Source organism: Pseudophryne corroboree, chromosome 5 (assembly GCF_028390025.1).
Source record: "Pseudophryne corroboree isolate aPseCor3 chromosome 5, aPseCor3.hap2, whole genome shotgun sequence".
NCBI lineage: Eukaryota > Metazoa > Chordata > Amphibia > Anura > Myobatrachidae > Pseudophryne > Pseudophryne corroboree.
Genome location: NC_086448.1, coordinates 848,383,172 through 848,406,117, shown reverse-complemented (window position 1 = coordinate 848,406,117; position 22,946 = coordinate 848,383,172). Strand labels below are relative to the sequence as shown.

Below are 22,946 nucleotides of genomic sequence, written 5' to 3'. Positions count from 1 at the left end.
GCTGCTGGCTCTACTGTAGCTAATGAATAGCGTGAGTACGATGTATACAAGAGGACACATCTGTACCTTTCCTCATCAATTCCACCTCACACCCGCTGCTGGCTCCACTGTAGCTAATGAATAGCGTGAGTACGATGTATATAAGAGGACACATCTGTACCTTTCCTTATCAATTCCACCTCACACCCGCTGCTGGCTCCACTGTAGCTAATGGATAGCGTGAGTACGATGTATATAAGAGGACACATCTGTACCTTTCCTTATCAATTCCACCTCACACCCGCTGCTGGCTCCACTGTAGCTAATGAATAGCGTGAGTACGATGTATATAAGAGGACACATCTGTACCTTTCCTTATCAATTCCACCTCACACCCGCTGCTGGCTCCACTGTAGCTAATGAATAGCGTGAGTACGATGTATATAAGAGACACATCTGTACCTTTCCCTATCAATTCCACCTCACACCCGCTGCTGGCTCCACTGTAGCTAATGAATAGCGTGAGTACGATGTATATAAGAGACACATCTGTACCTTTCCCTATCAATTCCACCTCACACCCGCTGCTGGCTCCACTGTAGCTAATGAATAGCGTGAGTACGATGTATATAAGAGGACACACCCGCTGCTGGCTCCACTGTAGCTAATGAATAGCGTGAGTACGATGTATATAAGAGGACACATCTGTACCTTTCCTTATCAATTCCACCTCACACCCGCTGCTGGCTCCACTGTAGCTAATGAATAGCGTGAGTACGATGTATATAAGAGGACACATCTGTACCTTTCCTTATCAATTCCACCTCACACCCGCTGCTGGCTCCACTGTAGCTAATGAATAGCGTGAGTACGATGTATATAAGAGGACACATCTGTACCTTTCCTTATCAATTCCACCTCACACCCGCTGCTGGCTCCACTGTAGCTAATGAATAGCGTGAGTACGATGTATATAAGAGGACACATCTGTACCTTTCCTCATCAATTCCACCTCACACCCGCTGCTGGCTCCACTGTAGCTAATGAATAGCGTGAGTACGATGTATATAAGAGGACACATCTGTACCTTTCCCTATCAATTCCACCTCACACCCGCTGCTGGCTCCACTGTAGCTAATGAATAGCGTGAGTACGATGTATATAAGAGGACACATCTGTACCTTTCCTTATCAATTCCACCTCACACCCGCTGCTGGCTCCACTGTAGCTAATGAATAGCGTGAGTACGATGTATATAAGAGGACACATCTGTACCTTTCCTTATCAATTCCACCTCACACCCGCTGCTGGCTCCACTGTAGCTAATGAATAGCGTGAGTACGATGTATATAAGAGGACACATCTGTACCTTTCCTTATCAATTACACCTCACACCCGCTGCTGGCTCCACTGTAGCTAATGAATAGCGTGAGTACGATGTATATAAGAGACACATCTGTACCTTTCCCTATCAATTCCACCTCACACCCGCTGCTGGCTCCACTGTAGCTAATGAATAGCGTGAGTACGATGTATATAAGAGACACATCTGTACCTTTCCCTATCAATTCCACCTCACACCCGCTGCTGGCTCCACTGTAGCTAATGAATAGCGTGAGTACGATGTATATAAGAGGACACATCTGTACCTTTCCTCATCAATTCCACCTCACACCCGCTGCTGGCTCCACTGTAGCTAATGAATAGCGTGAGTACGATGTATATAAGAGGACACATCTGTACCTTTCCTTATCAATTCCACCTCACACCCGCTGCTGGCTCCACTGTAGCTAATGGATAGCGTGAGTACGATGTATATAAGAGGACACATCTGTACCTTTCCTTATCAATTCCACCTCACACCCGCTGCTGGCTCCACTGTAGCTAATGAATAGCGTGAGTACGATGTATATAAGAGGACACATCTGTACCTTTCCCTATCAATTCCACCTCACACCCGCTGCTGGCTCCACTGTAGCTAATGAATAGCGTGAGTACGATGTATATAAGAGGACACATCTGTACCTTTCCTTATCAATTCCACCTCACACCCGCTGCTGGCTCCACTGTAGCTAATGGATAGCGTGAGTACGATGTATATAAGAGGACACATCTGTACCTTTCCCTATCAATTCCACCTCATACCCTCTGCTGGCTCCACTGTAGCTAATGGATAGCGTGAGTACGATGTATATAAGAGGACACATCTGTACCTTTCCCTATCAATTCCACCTCACACCCGCTGCTGGCTCCACTGTAGCTAATGAATAGCGTGAGTACGATGTATATAAGAGGACACATCTGTACCTTTCCCTATCAATTCCACCTCACACCCGCTGCTGGCTCCACTGTAGCTAATGAATAGCGTGAGTACGATGTATATAAGAGGACACATCTGTACCTTTCCTTATCAATTCCACCTCACACCCGCTGCTGGCTCCACTGTAGCTAATGAATAGCGTGAGTACGATGTATATAAGAGGACACATCTGTACCTTTCCTCATCAATTCCACCTCACACCCGCTGCTGGCTCCACTGTAGCTAATGGATAGCGTGAGTACGATGTATATAAGAGACACATCTGTACCTTTCCCTATCAATTCCACCTCACACCCGCTGCTGGCTCCACTGTAGCTAATGAATAGCGTGAGTACGATGTATATAAGAGGACACATCTGTACCTTTCCCTATCAATTCCACCACACACCCGCTGCTGGCTCCACTGTAGCTAATGAATAGCGTGAGTACGATGTATATAAGAGGACACACCCGCTGCTGGCTCCACTGTAGCTAATGAATAGCGTGAGTACGATGTATATAAGAGGACACATCTCTACCTTTCCTCATCAATTCCACCTCACACCCGCTGCTGGCTCCACTGTAGCTAATGAATAGCGTGAGTACGATGTATATAAGAGGACACATCTGTATCTTACACATGGAGGTAACCAGAGCTCATGGCTATCACGGTGGGTCTACGTAACTACCTGCTGTTTTCCCGTCAGTCCATATCGGCCAATGATCTTCCTCATCTCCTCCTTCTCCTTTATATCTGGGTAACACTTCATCATGTATTCCAGGGGCGATAGGTCCAGCTCCAGCTGTTCTGTTAGGTGCTGGTGGTATCTGCCGATCTTGACGTGAGAATGTTTTCTGATCATTCCATCTGTTGGCAGCAACTGTACAGGAAACAATGGACGGACATCAGGAATGACCGCTCGCTGCCTGACTATAACGTGGTGGGATCACAGTGACCGGTCGCTGCCTGACTATAACGTGGTGGGATCACAGTGACCGGTCGCTGCCTGACTATAACGTGGTGGGATCACAGTGACCGGTCGCTGCCTGACTATAACGTGGTGGGATCACAGTGACCGGTCGCTGCCTGACTATAACGTGGTGGGATCACAGTGACCGGTCGCTGCCTGACTATAACGTGGTGGGATCACAGTGACCGGTCGCTGCCTGACTATAACGTGGTGGGATCACAGTGACCGGTCGCTGCCTGACTATAACGTGGTGGGATCACAGTGACCGGTCGCTGCCTGACTATAACGTGGTGGGATCACAGTGACCGGTCGCTGCCTGACTATAACGTGGTGGGATCACAGTGACCGGTCGCTGCCCGACTATAACGTGGTGGGATCACAGTGGCCGGTCGCTGCCCGACTATAACGTGGTGGGATCACAGTGGCCGGTCGCTGCCCGACTATAACGTGGTGGGATCACAGTGACGGTCGCTGCCTGACTAACGTGGTGGGATCACAGTGACCGGTCGCTGACTAACGTGGTGGGATCACAGTGACCGGTCGCTGCCTGACTATAACGTGGTGGGATCACAGTGACCGGTCGCTGCCTGACTATAACGTGGTGGGATCACAGTGACGGTCGCTGCCTGACTAACGTGGTGGGATCACAGTGACCGGTCGCTGACTAACGTGGTGGGATCACAGTGACCGGTCGCTGACTGACTATAACGTGGTGGAATCACAGTGACCGGTCGCTGCCTGACTATAACGTGGTGGGATCACAGTGACCGGTCGCTGCCTGACTATAACGTGGTGGGATCACAGTGACCGGTCGCTGCCTGACTATAACGTGGTGGGATCACAGTGACCGGTCGCTGCCTGACTATAACGTGGTGGGATCACAGTGACCGGTCGCTGCCTGACTATAACGTGGTGGGATCACAGTGACCGGTCGCTGCCTGACTAACGTGGTGGGATCACAGTGACCGGTCGCTGACTAACGTGGTGGGATCACAGTGACCGGTCGCTGACTAACGTGGTGGGATCACAGTGACAGGTCGCTGACTGACTATAACGTGGTGGAATCACAGTGACCGGTCGCTGCCTGACTATAACGTGGTGGGATCACAGTGACCGGTCGCTGCCTGACTATAACGTGGTGGGATCACAGTGACCGGTCGCTGCCTGACTATAACGTGGTGGGATCACAGTGACCGGTCGCTGCCTGACTATAACGTGGTGGGATCACAGTGGCCGGTCGCTGCCTGACTATAACGTGGTGGGATCACAGTGACCGGTCGCTGACTATAACGTGGTGGGATCACAGTGACCGGTCGCTGCCTGAGTATAACGTGGTGGGATCACAGTGACCGGTCGCTGCCTGACTATAACGTGGTGGGATCACAGTGACCGCTCGCTGCCTGACTATAACGTGGTGGGATCACAGTGACCGGTCGCTGCCTGACTATAACGTGGTGGGATCACAGTGGCCGGTCGCTGCCTGACTATAACGTGGTGGGATCACAGTGACCGGTCGCTGCCTGACTATAACGTGGTGGGATCACAGTGACCGGTCGCTGCCTGACTATAACGTGGTGGGATCACAGTGACCGGTCGCTGACTAACGTGGTGGGATCACAGTGACAGGTCGCTGACTGTAACGTGGTGGGATCACAGTGACTGGTCGTGGTGGGAATTAGACGGCTAGCTCATGCCGTGATATGTGTGTATATCAATCTCCTCTGTTACTTCACATGGAATGGTTTAGGCTACCCGTCGATGGAGAAGGGGTTGAGGGCAGTCTTGTGATATAAATAGCCTTACCTCCCCCGTCAGTAGTTTCAATAAGGTGGATTTTCCTGCCCCGTTGGGACCCACAAGGGCTACACGGGTATCCAAGTCTATTCCAAACTCCAAGTTCCTGTAGATGAGAGGCTGAGAGAGAGACAGAGTGTGATTATACATGGTCTATAATATAGCAGGGATAGAGGTCCCATCCTCCGCGCCTTACCCCATCCTCAGAGTAGCGGAAGCTGACGTTCTGCACCATGATGACTGGAGGAGGAATCTTTCCACAGGACGGGAAGAAGAATGAGAGCGTCTGAAACAGAAGAGGAATCCGGATCGGTCACACGAGTCATTAGAGAAATGATCTCATGTCCTGTCAGGAATAACTTACCTCTATTCACAACCTAACCCATCTCTGACAGACCTCTGACCATTACAATAAGTAGCAATCAGCGTTGTGTCTACAGCTGAACATACAGCAAGATGTTGTGTCGCTGGAGATATATGTAGAAGACGTTCCACTAACAGTAGAAGTGACATTGGCCAAAGTCCCACACGTCATCAGCAATTATATAATCATATAGAGGAAACCCTTCAAACGGCCGCCGGATCCAGAGGACACCTTACACGATTCCTGTAATCTCTAGACCAGGCAATCCCTCACACCAACAGTGCAGGTTTACGTGATATTCAGGTTTAGCACAGATTACTATATCCAAATAACCGAGGTACTAATTAAGACACCTGTGATCAAGCCTGGATATCACTAAAACCTGGACTATTAGTGTGCCTTGATGACAGACGTTGGGAAGCCTAGTCTAATGTGATCCCTACACATCCCACAGACCATTCACTGAGGTCCTAATCTGATCCCTACACATCCCTCAGACAATCCATACACTGAGGTCCTAGTGTGATCCCTACACATCCCTCAGACCATCCATACACTGAGGTCCTAGTGTGATCCCTACACATCCCGCAGACCATCCACTGAGGTCCTAGTGTGATCCCTACACATCCCTCAGACCATCCATAAACTGAGGTCCTAGTGTGATCCCTACACATCCCTCAGACCATCCATACACTGAGGTCCTAGTGTGATCCCTACACATCCCTCAGACCATTCACATCCAGAGGTCCTAATGTGATCCCTACACAACCCTCAGACCATCCACATTTACTGAGGTCCTAAAGTGATCCCTACACATCCCTCAGACAATCCATCCACTGAGGTCCTAGTGTGATCCCTACACATCCCTCAGACCATCCATACACTGAGGTCCTAGTGTGATCCCTACACATCCCTCAGACCATCCACTGAGGTCCTAGTGTGATCCCTACACATCCCTCAGACCATCCATACACTGAGGTCCTAGTGTGATCCCTACACATCCCTTAGACCATTCACTGAGGTCCTAGTGTGATCCCTACACATCCCTCAGACCATCCACTGAGGTCCTAGTGTGATCCCTACACATCTCTCAGACCATCCACTGAGGTCCTAGTGTGATCCCTACACATCCCTCAGACCATCCACTGAGGTCCTAGTGTGATCCCTACACATCCCTCAGACCATCCCATACGCTGAGGTCCTAGTGTGATCCCTACACATCCCTCAGACCATCCCATACACTGAGGTCCTAGTGTGATCCCTACACATCCCTCAGACCATCCACTGAGGTCCTAGTGTGATCCCTACACATCCCTCAGACCATCCATATACTGAGGTCCTAGTGTGATCCCTACACATCCCTCAGACCATCCATACACTGAGGTCCTAGTGTGATCCCTACACATCCCGCAGACCATCCACTGAGGTCCTAGTGTGATCCCTACACATCCCTCAGACCATCCATAAACTGAGGTCCTAGTGTGATCCCTACACATCCCTCAGACCATCCATACACTGAGGTCCTAGTGTGATCCCTACACATCCCTCAGACCATCCACTGAGGTCCTAGTGTGATCCCTACACATCCCTCTGACCATCCATATACTGAGGTCCTAGTGTGATCCCTACACATCCCTCAGACCATCCATACACTGAGGTCCTAGTGTGATCCCTACACATCCCGCAGACCATCCACTGAGGTCCTAGTGTGATCCCTACACATCCCTCAGACCATCCATAAACTGAGGTCCTAGTGTGATCCCTACACATCCCTCAGACCATCCATACACTGAGGTCCTAGTGTGATCCCTACACATCCCTCAGACCATCCACTGAGGTCCTAGTGTGATCCCTACACATCCCTCAGACCATTCACATCCAGAGGTCCTAGTGTGATCCCTACATAACCCACAGACCATCCACATTTACTGAGGTCCTAATGTGATCCCTACACAACCCTCAGACCATCCACATTTACTGAGGTCCTAATGTGATCCCTACACATCCCTCAGACAATCCATACACTGAGGTGCTAGTGTGATCCCTACACATCCCTCAGACCATCCATACACTGAGGTCCTAGTGTGATCCCTACACATCCCTGAGACCATCCACTGAGGTCCTAATGTGATCCCTACACATCCCTCAGACCATCCACATACTGAGGTCCTAGTGTGATCCCTACACATCCCGCAGACCATCCACACACTGAGGTCCTAGTGTGATCCCTACACATCCCTCAGACCATCCACGCACTGAGGTCCTAGTGTGATCCCTACACATCCCTCAGACCATTCACATTCCACTGAGGTCCTAGTGTGATCCCTACACAAGCCTCAGACCATCCACATTTACTGAGGTCCTAATGTGATCCCTACACATCCCTCAGACAATCCATACACTGAGGTCCTAGTGTGATCCCTACACATCCCTCAGACCATCCAGAGGTCCTAGTGATCCCTACACATCCCTCAGACCATCCACATCCACTGAGGTCCTAGTGTGATCCCTACACATCCTTCAGACCATCCCACCCATACACATTAATGGAGCATAGAACGGAAGTCTACCTTGTCATTCACAACTTTCTCTGTCAGCCCAGAGGACATCATCTTCTGCAGAGTCTTCTCTTTGCTCTGTGCCTGACGCGCTAATTTAGCGCTACCGTGACCAAACCGAGCAATGTAATTCTATATACACCAGGGAAGAGAGAAGAAAAAAATAGGATTTTGGTACTTACCAGGTAAATCCTTTTCTTTGAATCCATAGGGGGCACTGGAGTACTCTTGGGATATGGACGGGCGTAGCCGATCAAAGGCACTGAATATTCAAATTTAGGACTCTCCCCCCCCTCCATATCCCCAAGTACCTCAGTGTACTTTGCCAGTGTTTTTTACTGAGCGAACAGGATATAGAGAGGTTGACAATGGAGAATCCCTATAACATAACGGACAACCACAAAGTTGATCCGTAACCTTATTGTCAACTAAACAGTTGACACCTTAACCGATAGAACTTTATAATTTGATCCAATCGGTGAAAATGTGTTACCATAAGCTCCTTTGAGCTTAATACCACCCAAGTAAAATTTGTTCACTAAGCTCCCTTGAGCTTAAACAACCCAGGTAAAACTGCTCTGGGTGGGCGTCCAGTGCCCCCTATGGATTCAAAGAAAAGGATTTACCTGGTAAGTACCAAAATCCTATTTTCTTTATCATCCACTAGGGGTCACTGGAGTACTCTTGGGACGTACCAAAGCTTCCCTCGTGGGCGGGAGAGCTGTTTGACACTTGTAACAGTAGGCAGCCAAAGCTAAATGCTGATGGCGCCACCATTCATAACGTGTAAACGTGCACCAACGTGGTGCACTGAAGGCTATGTAGCCGCGTCGTAGACGCTCCACGACCCGCTGGGTCCGACATTCCCACAGAACCTGTGGAATGAACTATTACTGACGTAGGCGATTGTAACTTAGCCTTAAAGTAAACCTGACTTGTAGTCATTATTATCCAACTGGATAATGTCTGCTGAGAAACTGGCTAACACCAGTTTGCAGTATCATATATAACAACAACGTATTCATATCACGTACTGTAGACGTTCGGTACATATATAAACGCGTAACGCGTGTACCACATTCAGAATTTTAGAATGTGCTGTCCACACAGTAACCACTATTGGTATATTGATGTGATGAATACGAAAGCGGATTTCGTCCGAAGATCTGATTTGTCATGAGAAACTCAAATACGGTGGCTTGGAATACAAGGCACCCAAATATGAAAACAAACCCCTTGCCGAAGCACCCTTGCCGTAGGCAAGGCTAGAAGAAAAATGTTTTCCAAAGTGAGAAACTTAATCCCCATTTTTTTAAAAAGGGTTCCAAAATATGAAAATTTAATTCCCTTTTGTTAAAAAAAAAGGTTCCACAATATGAAAACTGTAAGAAATCTGAACCCAACCTCAAATCGCCTGGCGCTGTAGGTGGGATAAATAGAGTCTGAACTTTGGTGACACCTTGTAGAAAGATGTTCACAGACGTAAATAGAGGCAAACGCTTTGAAAATAAGTTTACCACACAGATACCTGCACTCTTAGTGCAGATGACCGCAGTTTTCCATCCCATTCCGTTTAACAGAATACGGGTACTTGAAGTATGATGTTGGAAACTTCCGAGAGTTACAACCTATGTAAGCACACGAAATTTCTTAATAATGAGCTGCCTTAAGCGGCTTACTATTTCGTAACATGGTTGGTATAACCGATACTGTAACGCTCTATTTTTTAAGAGGGCGGTCTGAACCCTCACCCTGTCAACCGCAGCTGCGGTACATAGATAATAGGTACATAGGTAACTATGGGTAAAAGAAACGTTTCCTGATGTAACAGGTTGGACGTATTATGAGCGGGGCCAGATCGTGTGCAAGTATTCCTTGACAATTCGAGAAGCAAACTTCTCTGAAACCCATGAGATACCACCAGTATGACTGTGACGAACTGTCTTCTGATCCGTTTTGGCAACGAAGAGAGAAGCAGAAAATGGTGGAGCTAGATACACGATGCTGAATGACCCCATGAATGTGATGTACACATACTGAGCTTTCATCATTGTGGCGAGATGCCATCATGTATACTTGAGGGTAACCCCCTTGTGTGGACTCACCTATGAAACACCTCTGGATTTAATGTCCAGTTTCCAAGATCCAAACCCTGACGGGTGAGATCGTGTTTCTTGACATTTTCACATAATGGCGTTCTGAGCCATTAAAGATTTGAGTTACCTGCCGCATAGTCATGCGGCTTCTTGGTTCTCACTGTTGTTGAGTATGCAACTGCCGTTGCTTTGTTTGACTGCTTAAAGGCAGCGTGAGCCAGGGCTGAAAAACAAAATTACATGAAACTCACGGTTGTTTCTCTCCACAGAAATCTTTAGTAAAAAGCGAAAGATTTATTCGTTCTGAAGAGAAACCAGATTCTATCCCTGGTCAGACTGAAAGCGAATCATTTAATGTATTGTAAAATGCACAGAGTTTTAGGACATTTATCTATTGCATTGTAAAATGCACAGAGTTCTAGTACCTTTATCGACAGGAATCTGTCGTGTTTTAGAACCTTTGCGTTGATTTTAACTACAAATCCTGACTCTCTGTGACTGTCGTCCAGAGTATACGCACCCTTGTCCCTCTGTGAGAAACGCGATTGAAAACACATCTTTATTCTTAATAAGTGAATACAGCAATGTACCGCTAATGTGCGTGTACCTTTGTTCTTGCTGGTGTAGTAGGTAAAAGTCTTTGATTTACCGTATTTATAATCTTACCTAGGAATTGACATCGTTTAGACCGACTTAGATGTGATTGTTTTCGAACTTAATATGCTACCGCAACTTAATATGCTACCGCAGTATACCTTAGTAGCACAAGATAGAGGAACTTTGTTGATACATAGTTCTTATGTGAGATTAGCTATCATTTCAACATCACTTTGGTAAATACCGGAAGCGATAAGCAACGGAAGAAATGAACTGGTTAATGGTTGTGGCGATTTGCAAACGCTAGAACCTGATATGAATAAACCTGACTGGGTAAATACGCATTGTGAAAATCAATGCAATTATACAATTGTGTGGCTCCAATAAGCAAAAACTAACCGCAGAAAAAACCATTTTCTAACTGTAGTAAATGACTTGCTGATTGATATTCCACGGAGCTGTTTGATTTTGCTCAAACAGAAGGGAATAAGTAACTTTGACTCTGTTAGCGTACTATTGCCTGGTTTATAAACCAGCAACGACTAAATGACAACCTGCCAAACCGTTCGACAGAAGCAGTTTTGTACTGTAAGCTGTAACTAGCTGCGACATATATGAGTTGAAGTCATGAAACCTCGCAACTGTAACATGAAAAGACGCACTTCCACAATTGTAAAGGCGGTCATCAAACCACTGGCTTGCAGACTGTAACGTCCTGTCGTTACATTTCTTATAAAGGAATAAAACGCCGTTACAAGTATACTGTATGCGTATGCGCTAATGGCAGAATATCCTAAAGGGATAAAATGGCGTTACAAGTATATCAAATTTAGGAGCAAACAAGCTCTGGCCTCGTCGCGCTTAACTAGCGACAATGAAAATAACCGGCGTTAGCAGAAGCTTTACAGATATACTCTGCAGCTTCTTTTAACCGTGATCGGTATGGTTTCATACATAGATCTAGTGACCCAAATGTATCTGGGGTTTTTATAATGTTTGACAGAAACGCATTTACCAATGCCGGATCGCGTCCTTTTGGACACGATTATGTATGGTTGTCCAAAACCCCGCACTATCTGAGTGCTGGACTAATGTACCCTTCTCACTTGTAGTTATCGGTGTGAGATTTGACATAGAATCGTGCATTAAATTATAAGACCAGTGAAAGAAACACTCTGGTACCCAAAGGAAAATTGTCACTTTGGAAAGCTTGTCTTTTGTTAGCGCTGGCGGAGTTATTCTGAGACTCCGATTACCGCTGTTTTAATTTGAATTGCCAATGTTAACATTTTTAGTCTGCACTAGAGCCTTATTTGCTATGTCGACAGACATCATAATAGGCAACAGACAGACACTTGCACGACTTAATAAAGTTATTATATGGCATATATATCTATAGATATATGTTATTGCTGAACAGCATATTTATTAGGAAACTAAAGTGTTCTTTATGTGAAAAGCAGTTCACATGGGCATGAAACCCGAACCAAATTCCTACTAACACCCCTGCGCCTTCTGGTGGCTTAAAGATGTAGGGCAGGAATGTTCTAGAATTATCCTGCACTACAACTTCCCACTAACACCCCTGCGCCTCCTTGTGGAGTAGAGGTGTATGACCGGTGTTATGGAATTATAACTGGAAAACCAGCAATGATTAAAATGGCCGTCATGCCATGCTTTCCCAGACAATCACAGTACAGGTTACCTGCTGCAGTTGTAATATAGGCTTAATAGCCTATTATACAGTTACTATGCTTAATAGCCTTTTATACAGTGATAACCCTGGTGTTGGATACAGTAAAATATATGCAATTAGTCAATTAATATGAACACTCAAAAATAACAGAAAACATGGTTAAACTTGCAATAGGTTATCCACTGGTAACCTATTGCCAGCCAAAGCCTCATATATATATTATATATATATATATATACCAAGTGTTTACACATATAATCACAGTTTATACTGATATCATAGACAGTTCTGCCAGCCAAAGTTTCATTATATATTATATATATAAACCTGCAGAAACATATAATACCCCGTACACAGCTTGTCTTTGCTGCTGCTATAGGTATTATTCCCCCTCCCCCTCCCCCCTGCATCCCCATGTTACCTGCAGCGTACAGGGATCGGGTGCAGGGAGAGCCTGAATTCCGCGCCGGGGAGCCGTCCGGAAGCTGCTTCCTACAGCAGTACACAGTCTCCCTGTGTCTGCGGTGTCTCTGTGGAAGAGTGGCCGGCGTCCTTTAATGACGTGCGGCCACTGTTTAGTACAGGGGAGTCTCGGCGGCGTGTAGCGGTGCCGGGCCATCAGATCAGTGAGAGCGGCCGGCGTCTGAGTGCCGAGCGGCCGCTCTCTTAGTTGAGCACACAGTGCGTGTCGTTAGAGCAGTGAGAGCGGCCGGCGTCTGAGTGACGTGCGGCCGCTGTGCTTTAGGCCAGCGCACGGAGAGTCTCGGCGGCGATCAGCGGTGCCGGGCCATCAGTGCAGTGAGAGCGGCCGGCGTCTGAGTGACGTGCGGCCGCTCTGCTTTAGGTCTCAGCGTGATTAGCGGTGCCGGGCCATTAGCGCAGTGAGAGCGGCCGGCGTCTGAGTGACGTTTGGCCGCTCAGCGCGTATAATGTGAGGAGAACTCTCTCATTCTCCCCAACTATCAGGTGGAACTTCATATATAAGAAGTGCTCCTCTACTTCAGCGGGACCCGTCAGCGCCTGTACAGTATAACACACACAGCAGGGCGGCAGCGTGAGCTGACCGCCCTGACACACATACCTTGCTTTCCTGGCTGTGACGAGCTTCTCTGTGTAAGCTACGTTTCAGCCTCCAGCTTCTCTCCTCGTGTCTGCTGTAAGCTCTTTCTTCCAGCTCTTTGTCTCATCCTGGCTGTAACGGATCTTCTTTCTGTAAGGTCCGTTCAGCTTGCAGGAGACAGTGGCTGCCTGTGGCTGTGAGGGTGCTCGTTGTGAGGACCGACACGCCATGCGCTTGCTTATAGCGCCTGTGGCTGTGAGGGTGCTCTTTGTGAGGACCGACACGCCATACGCTGCCTTGCAGCGGCACCATCCCGGACCCAAGTTTTTCAGAAACTGGGACGGGAAGTGTAAAAATTAAAAAATAAAAATAAAAAATAAAAATCTTCTGAAAAGTGGCCATTGCCACAAGCCGATGATCATGCTGTGAGCACCGAAAAAACACTGGCAAAGTACACTGAGGTACTTGGGGATATGGAGGGGGGGGAGAGTCCTAAATTTGAATATTCAGTGCCTTTGATCGGCTACGCCCGTCCATATCCCAAGAGTACTCCAGTGACCCCTAGTGGATGATAAAGAAAAGTTAATCAATGTACAGATGCGTCCTCATACATCTATCCTCAATGTGCCATGAAGCGTGAGTGACCCGCAAGATCCTGTGCAACTCCACTAGTGTTGGGTGCACAAGAAGACTGTGCTGAGTAATGTGATATATGACACCTGTATACTGTGTGACTGAGGCTGTATACGGAGCACAATGTGACTAGGACGCACCAGGAGACTGCGCTGAGTAATGTGATATATGACACCTGTATACTGTGTGTGACTGATGCTGTATACGGAGCACAATGTGACTAGGACGCACCAGGAGACTGCGCTGAGTAATGTGATATAGGACACCTGTATACTGTGTGTGACTGAGGCTGTATACAGAGCACAATGTGACTAGGACGCACCAGGAGACTGCGCTGAGTAATGCGATATGTGACACCTGTATACTGTGTGTGACTGAGGCTGTATACGGAGCACAATGTGACTAGGACGCACCAGGAGACTGCGCTGAGTAATGTGATATGTGACACCTGTATACTGTGTGTGACTGAGGCTGTATACGGAGCACAATGTGACTAGGATGCACCAGGAGACTGCGCTGAGTAATGTGATATATTACACCTGTATACTGTGTGTGACTGAGGCTGTATACAGAGCACAATGTGACTAGGACGCACCAGGAGGCTGCGCTGAGTAATGTGATATGTGACACCTGTATACTGTGCGTGACTGAGGCTGTATATGGAGCACAATGTGACTAGGACGCACCAGGAGACTGCGCTGAGTAATGTGATATATGACACCTGTATACTGTGTATGACTGAGGCTGTATACAGAGCACAATGTGACTAGGACGCACCAGGAGACTGCGCTGAGTAATGTGATATATGACACCTGTATACTGTGTGTGACTGAGGCTGTATACGGAGCACAATGTGACTAGGACGCACCAGAAGACTGCGCTGAGTAATGTGATATGTGACACCTGTATACTGTGTGTGACTGAGGCTGTATACGGAGCACAATGTGACTAGGACGCACCAGGAGACTGCGCTGAGTAATGTGATATGTGACACCTGTATACTGTGTGTGACTGAGGCTGTATACGGAGCACAATGTGACTAGGACGCACCAGGAGACTGCGCTGAGTAATGTGATATGTGACACCTGTATACTGTGTGTGACTGAGGCTGTATACGGACCACAATGTGACTAGGACGCACCAGGAGACTGCACTGAGTATTGTGATATATGGAGATTCCCCTTCCCACGCAGCGTATAATGGAGATTCCCACGCAGCGTATTATGGAGATTCCCACGCAGCGTATTATGGAGATTCCCACGCAGCGTATTATGGAGATTCCCACGCAGCGTATTATGGAGATTCCCACGCAGCGTATTATGGAGATTCCCACGCAGCGTATTATGGAGATTCCCACGCAGCGTATATGAAGATTCCCATGCAGTGTATAATAGGATTTTAATTACCTACCGGTAAAATCTTTTCTCGTAGTCCGTAGAGGATGCTGGGGTCCATTTTAGTACCATGGGGTATAGACTGTTCTGCAGGAACCTTTGGCATGTTAAGACTTTTTTACAGTGTGAACTGGCTCCTCCCACTTTGCCCCTCCTCCAGACCTCAGTATAGGAACTGTGCCCGAGGAGACGGACAACTTCGAGAGAAGAATTTACATTAAACTAGTGGCGAGATTCACACCAGCCCACACCATACCAAAAACATGTCACCTAACATGGCCTTTAACATAACCCATGCTAACGTAACCGCAACTGCTGTAAAAACATCTCAACACATCAGAACCTGTGTAAAAAGATAAAACGTAATTTGCAGGATCCTCTACGGACTACGAGAAAAGGATTTCCCGGTAGGTAATTAAAATCCTATTTTCTCTTACGTCCTAGAGGATGCTGGGGTCCATATTAGTGCCATGGGGATGTACCAAAGCTCCCAGTACAGGCGGGAAAGTGCTAATGTTCCTGTAGAACTGACTGACCAAATTAATGGTCGTCAGCAGCCAAGGTGTCAAACCTGTAAAACTTAGCAAACGTGTTTGCCCCTGACCAAGAAGCTGCTCGGCAAATTTGCAACGCAGAGACACCCCGGGCAGCCGCCCAGGAAGAACACACTTTCCTTGTAGAGTGGGCCGTTACCGAACTCAGTAATGGCAATCCTGCCGTGGAATAAGCGCGCTGAATGGTACCTCTGATCCAGCGCGCAATAGTCTGCTTAGGAGCAGGACTCCCAATCTGTTTTCTTTATCTGAGCCGTTCTTGCAACATAAGTCCTCAACGCTCTGACGACATCCAAGGACATTTGAAACGGCTGAGGTGTCAGATGCCACTGGCACCACCACAGGTTGGTTGATATGGAAAGAAGACACAACCTTTGGAATAAAATGCTGACGCGTCCGCAGTTCAGCTCTATCTTCATGAAAAATCAAATAAGGACTCGTGTGTGACAGAGCCCCTAATTCAGACAATCGTCTGCCTGAGGCCAAGGCCAACAGCATGACCACTTTCCTCTTGTAGAGGCTCAAACCAGTCCGATTTAAGGAACTGCAACACTACATTAAGATCCCATGGCGCCGCAGGAGGCACAAAGGGAGTCTGGATGTGCAGAACCATCTTCACGAACATCTGGACCTCAGGAAGGGAAGCCAACGGTTTCTGAAAGAAAATGGAAAAGGACGAAATTTGGACCTTGATAGACTCTAATCTCAAGCCAGCATCCACACCCACCTGTAGAAATAGGAGAAGACGTCCTAATTTAAACTCCAGCGCAGGAGACTTCTTGGATTCACACCAAGATACATTTTCTCCAAATACGATGGTAATGTTTGGACGTTACCCCTTTCCTGGCCAGAATAAGTGTGGGAATGACTTCATTGGGAATACCCTTACTGGCTAGGATCTGGCGCTCAACAGCCATGCCGTCAAACGCAGCCGCGGTAAGTCTTGATAAACAAACGGCCCTGCTGAAGCAGGTCCTCGCGAAGAGGAAGAGGCTGAGGATCTTCCAGTAATAACTCCTGAAGATCTGGATACCAAGCCCTCCTTGGCCAGTCTGGAGCAATGAGAATTGCTCGAACCCTTGTTCTTCTGATGATCTTGAGAACTTTTGGTATTAGTGGAAATGGAGGGAACAGATACACCGACTGAAAACACCCACCGGGTCACCAGTGCATCCACTGCTATTGCTTGTGGGTCTCTCGACCTGGAACAATATTTCTGAAGCTTCTTGTTGAGACGTGATTCCATCGTATCTACTTGAGGAACGCCCCAACAATCTGCTACCTCTGCAAAGACTTCTGGGTGGAGGCCCCATTCTCCTGGTCTGCTTCCCAGTTGTCCACTCCCGGAATGAAAATTGCCGACAGAGCTTTTGCATGTCTTTCTGCCCAGAGGAGTATCTTTGTAACCTCTGCCCATTGCCGCTCTGCTTTTTGTTCCGCCCTGGCGATTTATGTAAGCTACTACCGTTACATTGTCTGACTGGATCTTTATGGGACGACCTTGAAGAAGGTGTGCCGCTTGATGAAGGCTGTTGTACACAGCTCTCAATTCCAGAATGTTTACGTGAAGGAGTACTTCTTGACTTGACCATCGTCTTTGGAAGCTTTCCCCTTGCGTGACTGCTCCCCAACCTCAGAGGCTTGCATCTGTGGTCACCAGTATCCAAGTCTGAATCCCGAACCTGCGTCCCTCCAGGAGGTGAGAACTTTGAAGCCACCACAAGAGTGAAATACTGGCTTTTGTTGACATGATTATCCTCCGGTGTATGTGTAGGTGCGATCCGGACCACTTGTCCAGTAGGTCCCATTGGAACACCCTGGCGTGGAATCGGCCAAATTGTAGAGCCTTGTAGGCCGCTACCATCTTCCCCAGCAGGAGGATGCACTGATGAATCGATACGTGTGCTGGTTTTAAAACTTGTTTGACCAGCCTCTGGATCTCCAGAGCCTTTTCCACCGGTAGGAATACTTTCTGTGCTTCCGTGTCCAATATCATTCCCAGAAATAACCTCATTGTGGGTTTCAATTGTGATTTTGGAAGGTTTATGATCCAACCGTGCTGTTGAAGCACCTTCAGGGAAAGTGCAATGTTCTGCACTAGTTTCTCCCTAGATCTCGCTTTTATGAGGAGATCGTCCTAGTATGGGATGACTGACTCCTTTCTTGTGAAGAAGAACCATCATCTCCGCCATCACCTTGGTGAATATTCTGGGAGCCGTGGAGAGCCCGAAAGACAATGTTTGGAACTGGTAGTGGCAGTCGTGCACCGCAAACCTCAGGTATGTCTGACGCGGCGGGTAGATGGGAACATGTAAATAAGCATCTTTGATGTCCATCGATACCAGAAATTCCTTTTCCTCCAAGCTGGAGATCACCGCTCTCAGGGATTCCATCTTGAATTTGAACCTTTTCAACTAAAGGTTCAGTGTCTTTAGGTTTAAAATCGGTCTGACCGAGCCATCTGGTTTCGGCACTACAAACAGACTTGAATAAAACCCTTTTTTCTGTTGTGACACAGGAACTAAGGAAATTACATTGTCTTGACATAATTTCTGTATTGCGTTCAGCACTTTTGCTCTGTCCTGAACAGAAGCTGGTAAGGCTGATTTGAAAAATCGGCATGGGGGAAGGTCCTTAAATACCCAAGTATCCAGATCTGAGTGAACCCAGACCTGGCTGAAAGACAGTAGACGTGCCCCCACCCGATCGTACTCCCGCAGGGGAGCCCCAGCGTCACGCTGAGGTTTCAGCAGAAGTAGCTGTTGACTTCTGCTCCTGCGAGCCTGATGGTGTTGTAGATTTTTTACCTCTTCCTCGCCCTCTTCCTGCGAAGAAGGGGGAACCCTTTGCCTTTTTGGACTTGTTGGGCCGAAAGGATTGCATCGTATGAGAATGAAATCCTTTCCTAGGTGGAGCAGCTGCGGAAGGCAAAAATGCTGACTTGCCTGATGTAGTTGTTGAAATCATGGCATCCAGCTTGTCTCCAAAGAGGGCTTCTCCATTGTAAGGAAGCGCCTCAATATTCTTTTTGATTCCGCATCAGCATTCCATTGGCGGATCCACAACGCCCTGCGGGCTGAAAACGCCATAGCGGAGGATCTTGAACTCAGCAACCCAATATCCTTCAACTAAGTAACCTGCAGCATCTTTGATATGGCCGAGAGTTAGGACTATTTCATCCCTGTCAACTGTGTCTATGTTAACAAGCAAGTTGTCAGACCAATTTTTCCACAGCGTTACCCACTCATGCACAAGCAATGGTGGGCCTGAGCACCGTTCCGTTAGCCGTATATATGGATTTTAGGGTTGTTTCTAATTTACGGTCAGCTGGATCTTTTAAAGCGGCTGAACCAGGGGCAGGCAAAACTATTTTCTTAGACAGCCGAGAAACTGAGGTGTCTATCATTGGGGGAGTCTCCCATCTGTGCCAGTCTTCCTCTGGGAAAGGGTACGCTACACGTATCTTTCTGGGAAGGGTAAATTTCTTCTCAGGGTTAGCCCAGGATTCTTCAAAGAATGCATTCAAATCCTTTGAAGGAGGAAAAGTCACAACCTGCTTTTTATTTAATTTCAAATAATCCTTTTCCTCTGGGACCAGTGTTTCAGGAAATTCCCCCTAGTACTACCCCTCTCAAATCCCCAGTGTCGGCGTCAGAGTCGGAATCTGTGTCTGTGTCCCCTTGCATTATCTGGGCCAGAGACCTTTTCTGGGAACTGGATGGGACCCGTGTGGATGACATGGAGGGGTCAGTAAGCAGTGCATCCTCCACAGACTGCCTCCAATATTTAGTCTGTTGTTCAGAATTTCTTTGCAAGCATTGACATTCCTTTGCAACATTCTCACCCGCTTCGGCTCCTTCTGAGAGGGAAGGGCCACCACATTACCCTCTTGTGCATCTAAAATGGGTTCTTCCTGGGAAGAACCCTCCACAATGTCTGACATGTTACACACTTGTACACACACACCCCTATCACACAGGGGAGCTATTTGGGACAGAGCCACATTAAAGTCTGTACTTGTATCAGCGTTGTCATGAGGAGAAACCGCGTTCAGGAGCTTCACACTGGAGTTTCTGCAGGAGAAAATGGCGCCCAGTGAGTGTTCTGGCAAGTCTGAGGAGAAGCCCCGCCGTTCAGCCTCAGCAATGTAATATTTATACTGGCTGGGGATGGCACATCAGCGGCTGTACATGCATGTACCCTTTTTGCCAGTGAGAGTAAGGTTTTAAAACATGCCCTCAGGATCCCCTCTCTACAGGACTCCGGTAATATACTCACCAGCCTTCTGACTTCTGGCTCTGTTAGGGGGTGGCGGCAGTGCTGTGGGAGTGAACGCTGGCCAGGCTTGGGCTGTGTTCAGTACCCTTCAGGAGCTAATTGTGTCCTGTCAGAGGAAGCAGAACCATTAACTAATTGAGAAGTTGGTTCCTACTCACTCCCCCCCCCCCCCCCCCCCCCCCCCCCCTTAGTCCCACGAAGCAGGGAGACTATTGCCACCAGCTTCCCTATAAAATAAGAAAAAATAATAAGAATTTACTTACCGATAATTCTATTTCTCGTAGTCCGTAGTGGATGCTGGGGACTCCGTCAGGACCATGGGGGAATAGCGGGCTCCGCAGGAGACAGGGCACATCTAAAAAGCTTTTTAGGTCACATGGTGTGTACTGGCTCCTCCCCCCATGACCCTCCTCCAAGCCTCAGTTAGGTACTGTGCCCGGACGAGCGTACACAATAAGGAAGGATCTTGAATCCCGGGTAAGACTCATACCAGCCACACCAATCACACCGTACAACTTGTGATCTGAACCCAGTTAACAGTATGATAACAAAACGAAGTAGCCTCCGAAAAGATGGCTCACAACAATAGTAATAACCCGATTTTTGTAACAATAACTATGTACAAGCATTGCAGACAATCCGCACTTGGGATGGGCGCCCAGCATCCACTACGGACTACGAGAAATAGAATTATCGGTAAGTAAATTCTTATTTTCTCTAACGTCCTAGTGGATGCTGGGGACTCCGTCAGGACCATGGGGATTATACCAAAGCTCCCAAACGGGCGGGAGAGTGCGGATGACTCTGCAGCACCGAATGAGAGAACTCCAGGTCCTCCTTAGCCAGAGTATCAAAATTTGTAAAATTTTACAAACGTGTTCTCCCCTGACCACGTAGCTGCTCGGCAAAGTTGTAATGCCGAGACTCCTCGGGCAGCCGCCCAGGATGAGCCCACCTTCCTTGTGGAATGGGCATCTACATATTTCGTCTGTGGCAGGCCTGCCACAGAATGTGCAAGCTGAATTGTACTACAAATCCAGCGTGCAATAGACTGCTTAGAAGCATGAGCACCCAGCTTGTTGGGTGTATACAGTATAAACAGCAAGTCAGACTTTCTGACTCCAGCCGTCCTAACTATATATATATATATATATATATATATATATATATATATATTTTTAGGGCCCTGACCACGTCTAGTAACTTGGAGTCCTCCTAGTCCCTAGTAGCCGCAGGCACCACAAGAGGTTGTTTCAGGTGAAAACGCTGACACCCCTTTATGAAGAAACTGGAGACGAGTCCCAGTTCGGTCCTGTTCAAATGGAAAATTTTAATATGGGCTTTTGTAAAACAAAGCCGCCCATTCTGACAATCGCCTGGCCGAGGCCAGGGCTAACAACATGGTCACTTCCCATGTGAGATATTTGTCAACAGCATGGTCACTTTCCATGTGAGATATTTCAAATCCACAGATTTGAGCGGTTCAAACCAATATGATTTTTAAGAAATCCCAACACTATGTTGAGATCTCACGGTGCCCCTAGGGGCACAAAAAAACTGTATATGTAATACATCCTTTACAATCTGGACTTCAGGAACTGAAGTCAATTCTTTCTGTAAGAAAATCTACAGGGCCGAAATTTAAATGTTAATGAACCCCAATTTGAGGTCCAAAACACTCCTGTTTTCAGGAAGTGTAGAAATCGACCTAGTTGAATTTCCGTCGTGGAGCCTTCCTGGCCTCACCCACGCAACATATTTTCACCACATGTGGTGATGACGTTGTGCGGTCACCTCCTTCCTGGCTGTGACCAAGGTAGGTATGACCTCTTATGGAATGCCTTTTCCCCTCAGGATCCGGCATTCAACCGCCATGCCGTCAAACGCAGCCGCGGTAAGTCTTGGAATAGACATGGTACTTGCTGAATCAAGTCCCTTCTTAGCTCCCCAGGCCCTTAGTCCTCTGTGAGCATTTCTTGAAGTTCCGGGTACCAAGTCCCTCTTGGCCAATCCGGAGCCACTAGTATAGTTCATACTCCTCTATGTCTTATAATTCTCAATACCCTGGTTATGAGAAACAGAGGAGGGAACACATACACAGACTGGTACACCCACGGTGTTACCAGAACATCCACAGCTATCGCCTGAAGGTCTCATGACCTGGCGGAATACCTGTCCCGTTTTTTGTTCGGGCGGGACGCCATCATGTCCACCTTTGGTCTTTGCCAACGGTCCACAATCATGTTGAAAAACTTCCCTATGAAGTTTCCACTCTCCCGGGTGGAGGTCATGCCTGCTGAGGAAGTCTGCTTCCCAGTCGTCCACTCCCGGAAAGAACACTGCTGACAGTGCTATCACATGATTTTCCGCCTAGCGAAAAATCCTTGCAGTTTTCACTGCCCTCCTGCTTCTTGTGCCGCCCTTCTGTTTACGTGGGCGACTGCCGTGATGTTATCCCACTGGATCAATACCGGCTGACCTTGAAGCAGAGGTCTAGCTAAGTTTAGAGCATTATAAATTTGCTCTAAGCTTATTTATGCGGAGAGAATTCTCCAGACTTAATCACACTTCCCTGGAAATTTTTTTTTTTTTTTTTTTCCTTGTGTGACTGTTCCCCAGCCTCTCAGGCTGGCCTCCGTGGTCACCGGCATCCAATCCTGAATGCCGAATCTG

At 47.6% G+C, this 22,946-nt stretch overlaps 1 protein-coding gene and 1 pseudogene across 4 annotated transcripts in view; both read right to left on the bottom strand.

Moving 5' to 3' along the window:
* Positions 1 to 22,946, bottom strand: part of ABCF2 (ATP binding cassette subfamily F member 2) — a 47,614-nt gene that overhangs the window by 12,061 nt on the left and 12,607 nt on the right. For all 4 annotated transcript variants that reach the window (XM_063924682.1, XM_063924686.1, XM_063924683.1 and 1 more), the window contains 4 exons: positions 7,978 to 8,097; positions 5,240 to 5,329; positions 5,053 to 5,163; positions 2,968 to 3,159 (listed from right to left, as the gene is read on the bottom strand). In XM_063924682.1, coding sequence (XP_063780752.1) covers positions 2,968 to 3,159; positions 5,053 to 5,163; positions 5,240 to 5,329; positions 7,978 to 8,097 — 513 coding nt within the window. The remainder of the gene's footprint in view (positions 1 to 2,967; positions 3,160 to 5,052; positions 5,164 to 5,239; positions 5,330 to 7,977; positions 8,098 to 22,946) is intronic.
* LOC134931287 (U5 spliceosomal RNA) lies at positions 10,275 to 10,384 on the bottom strand (annotated as a pseudogene).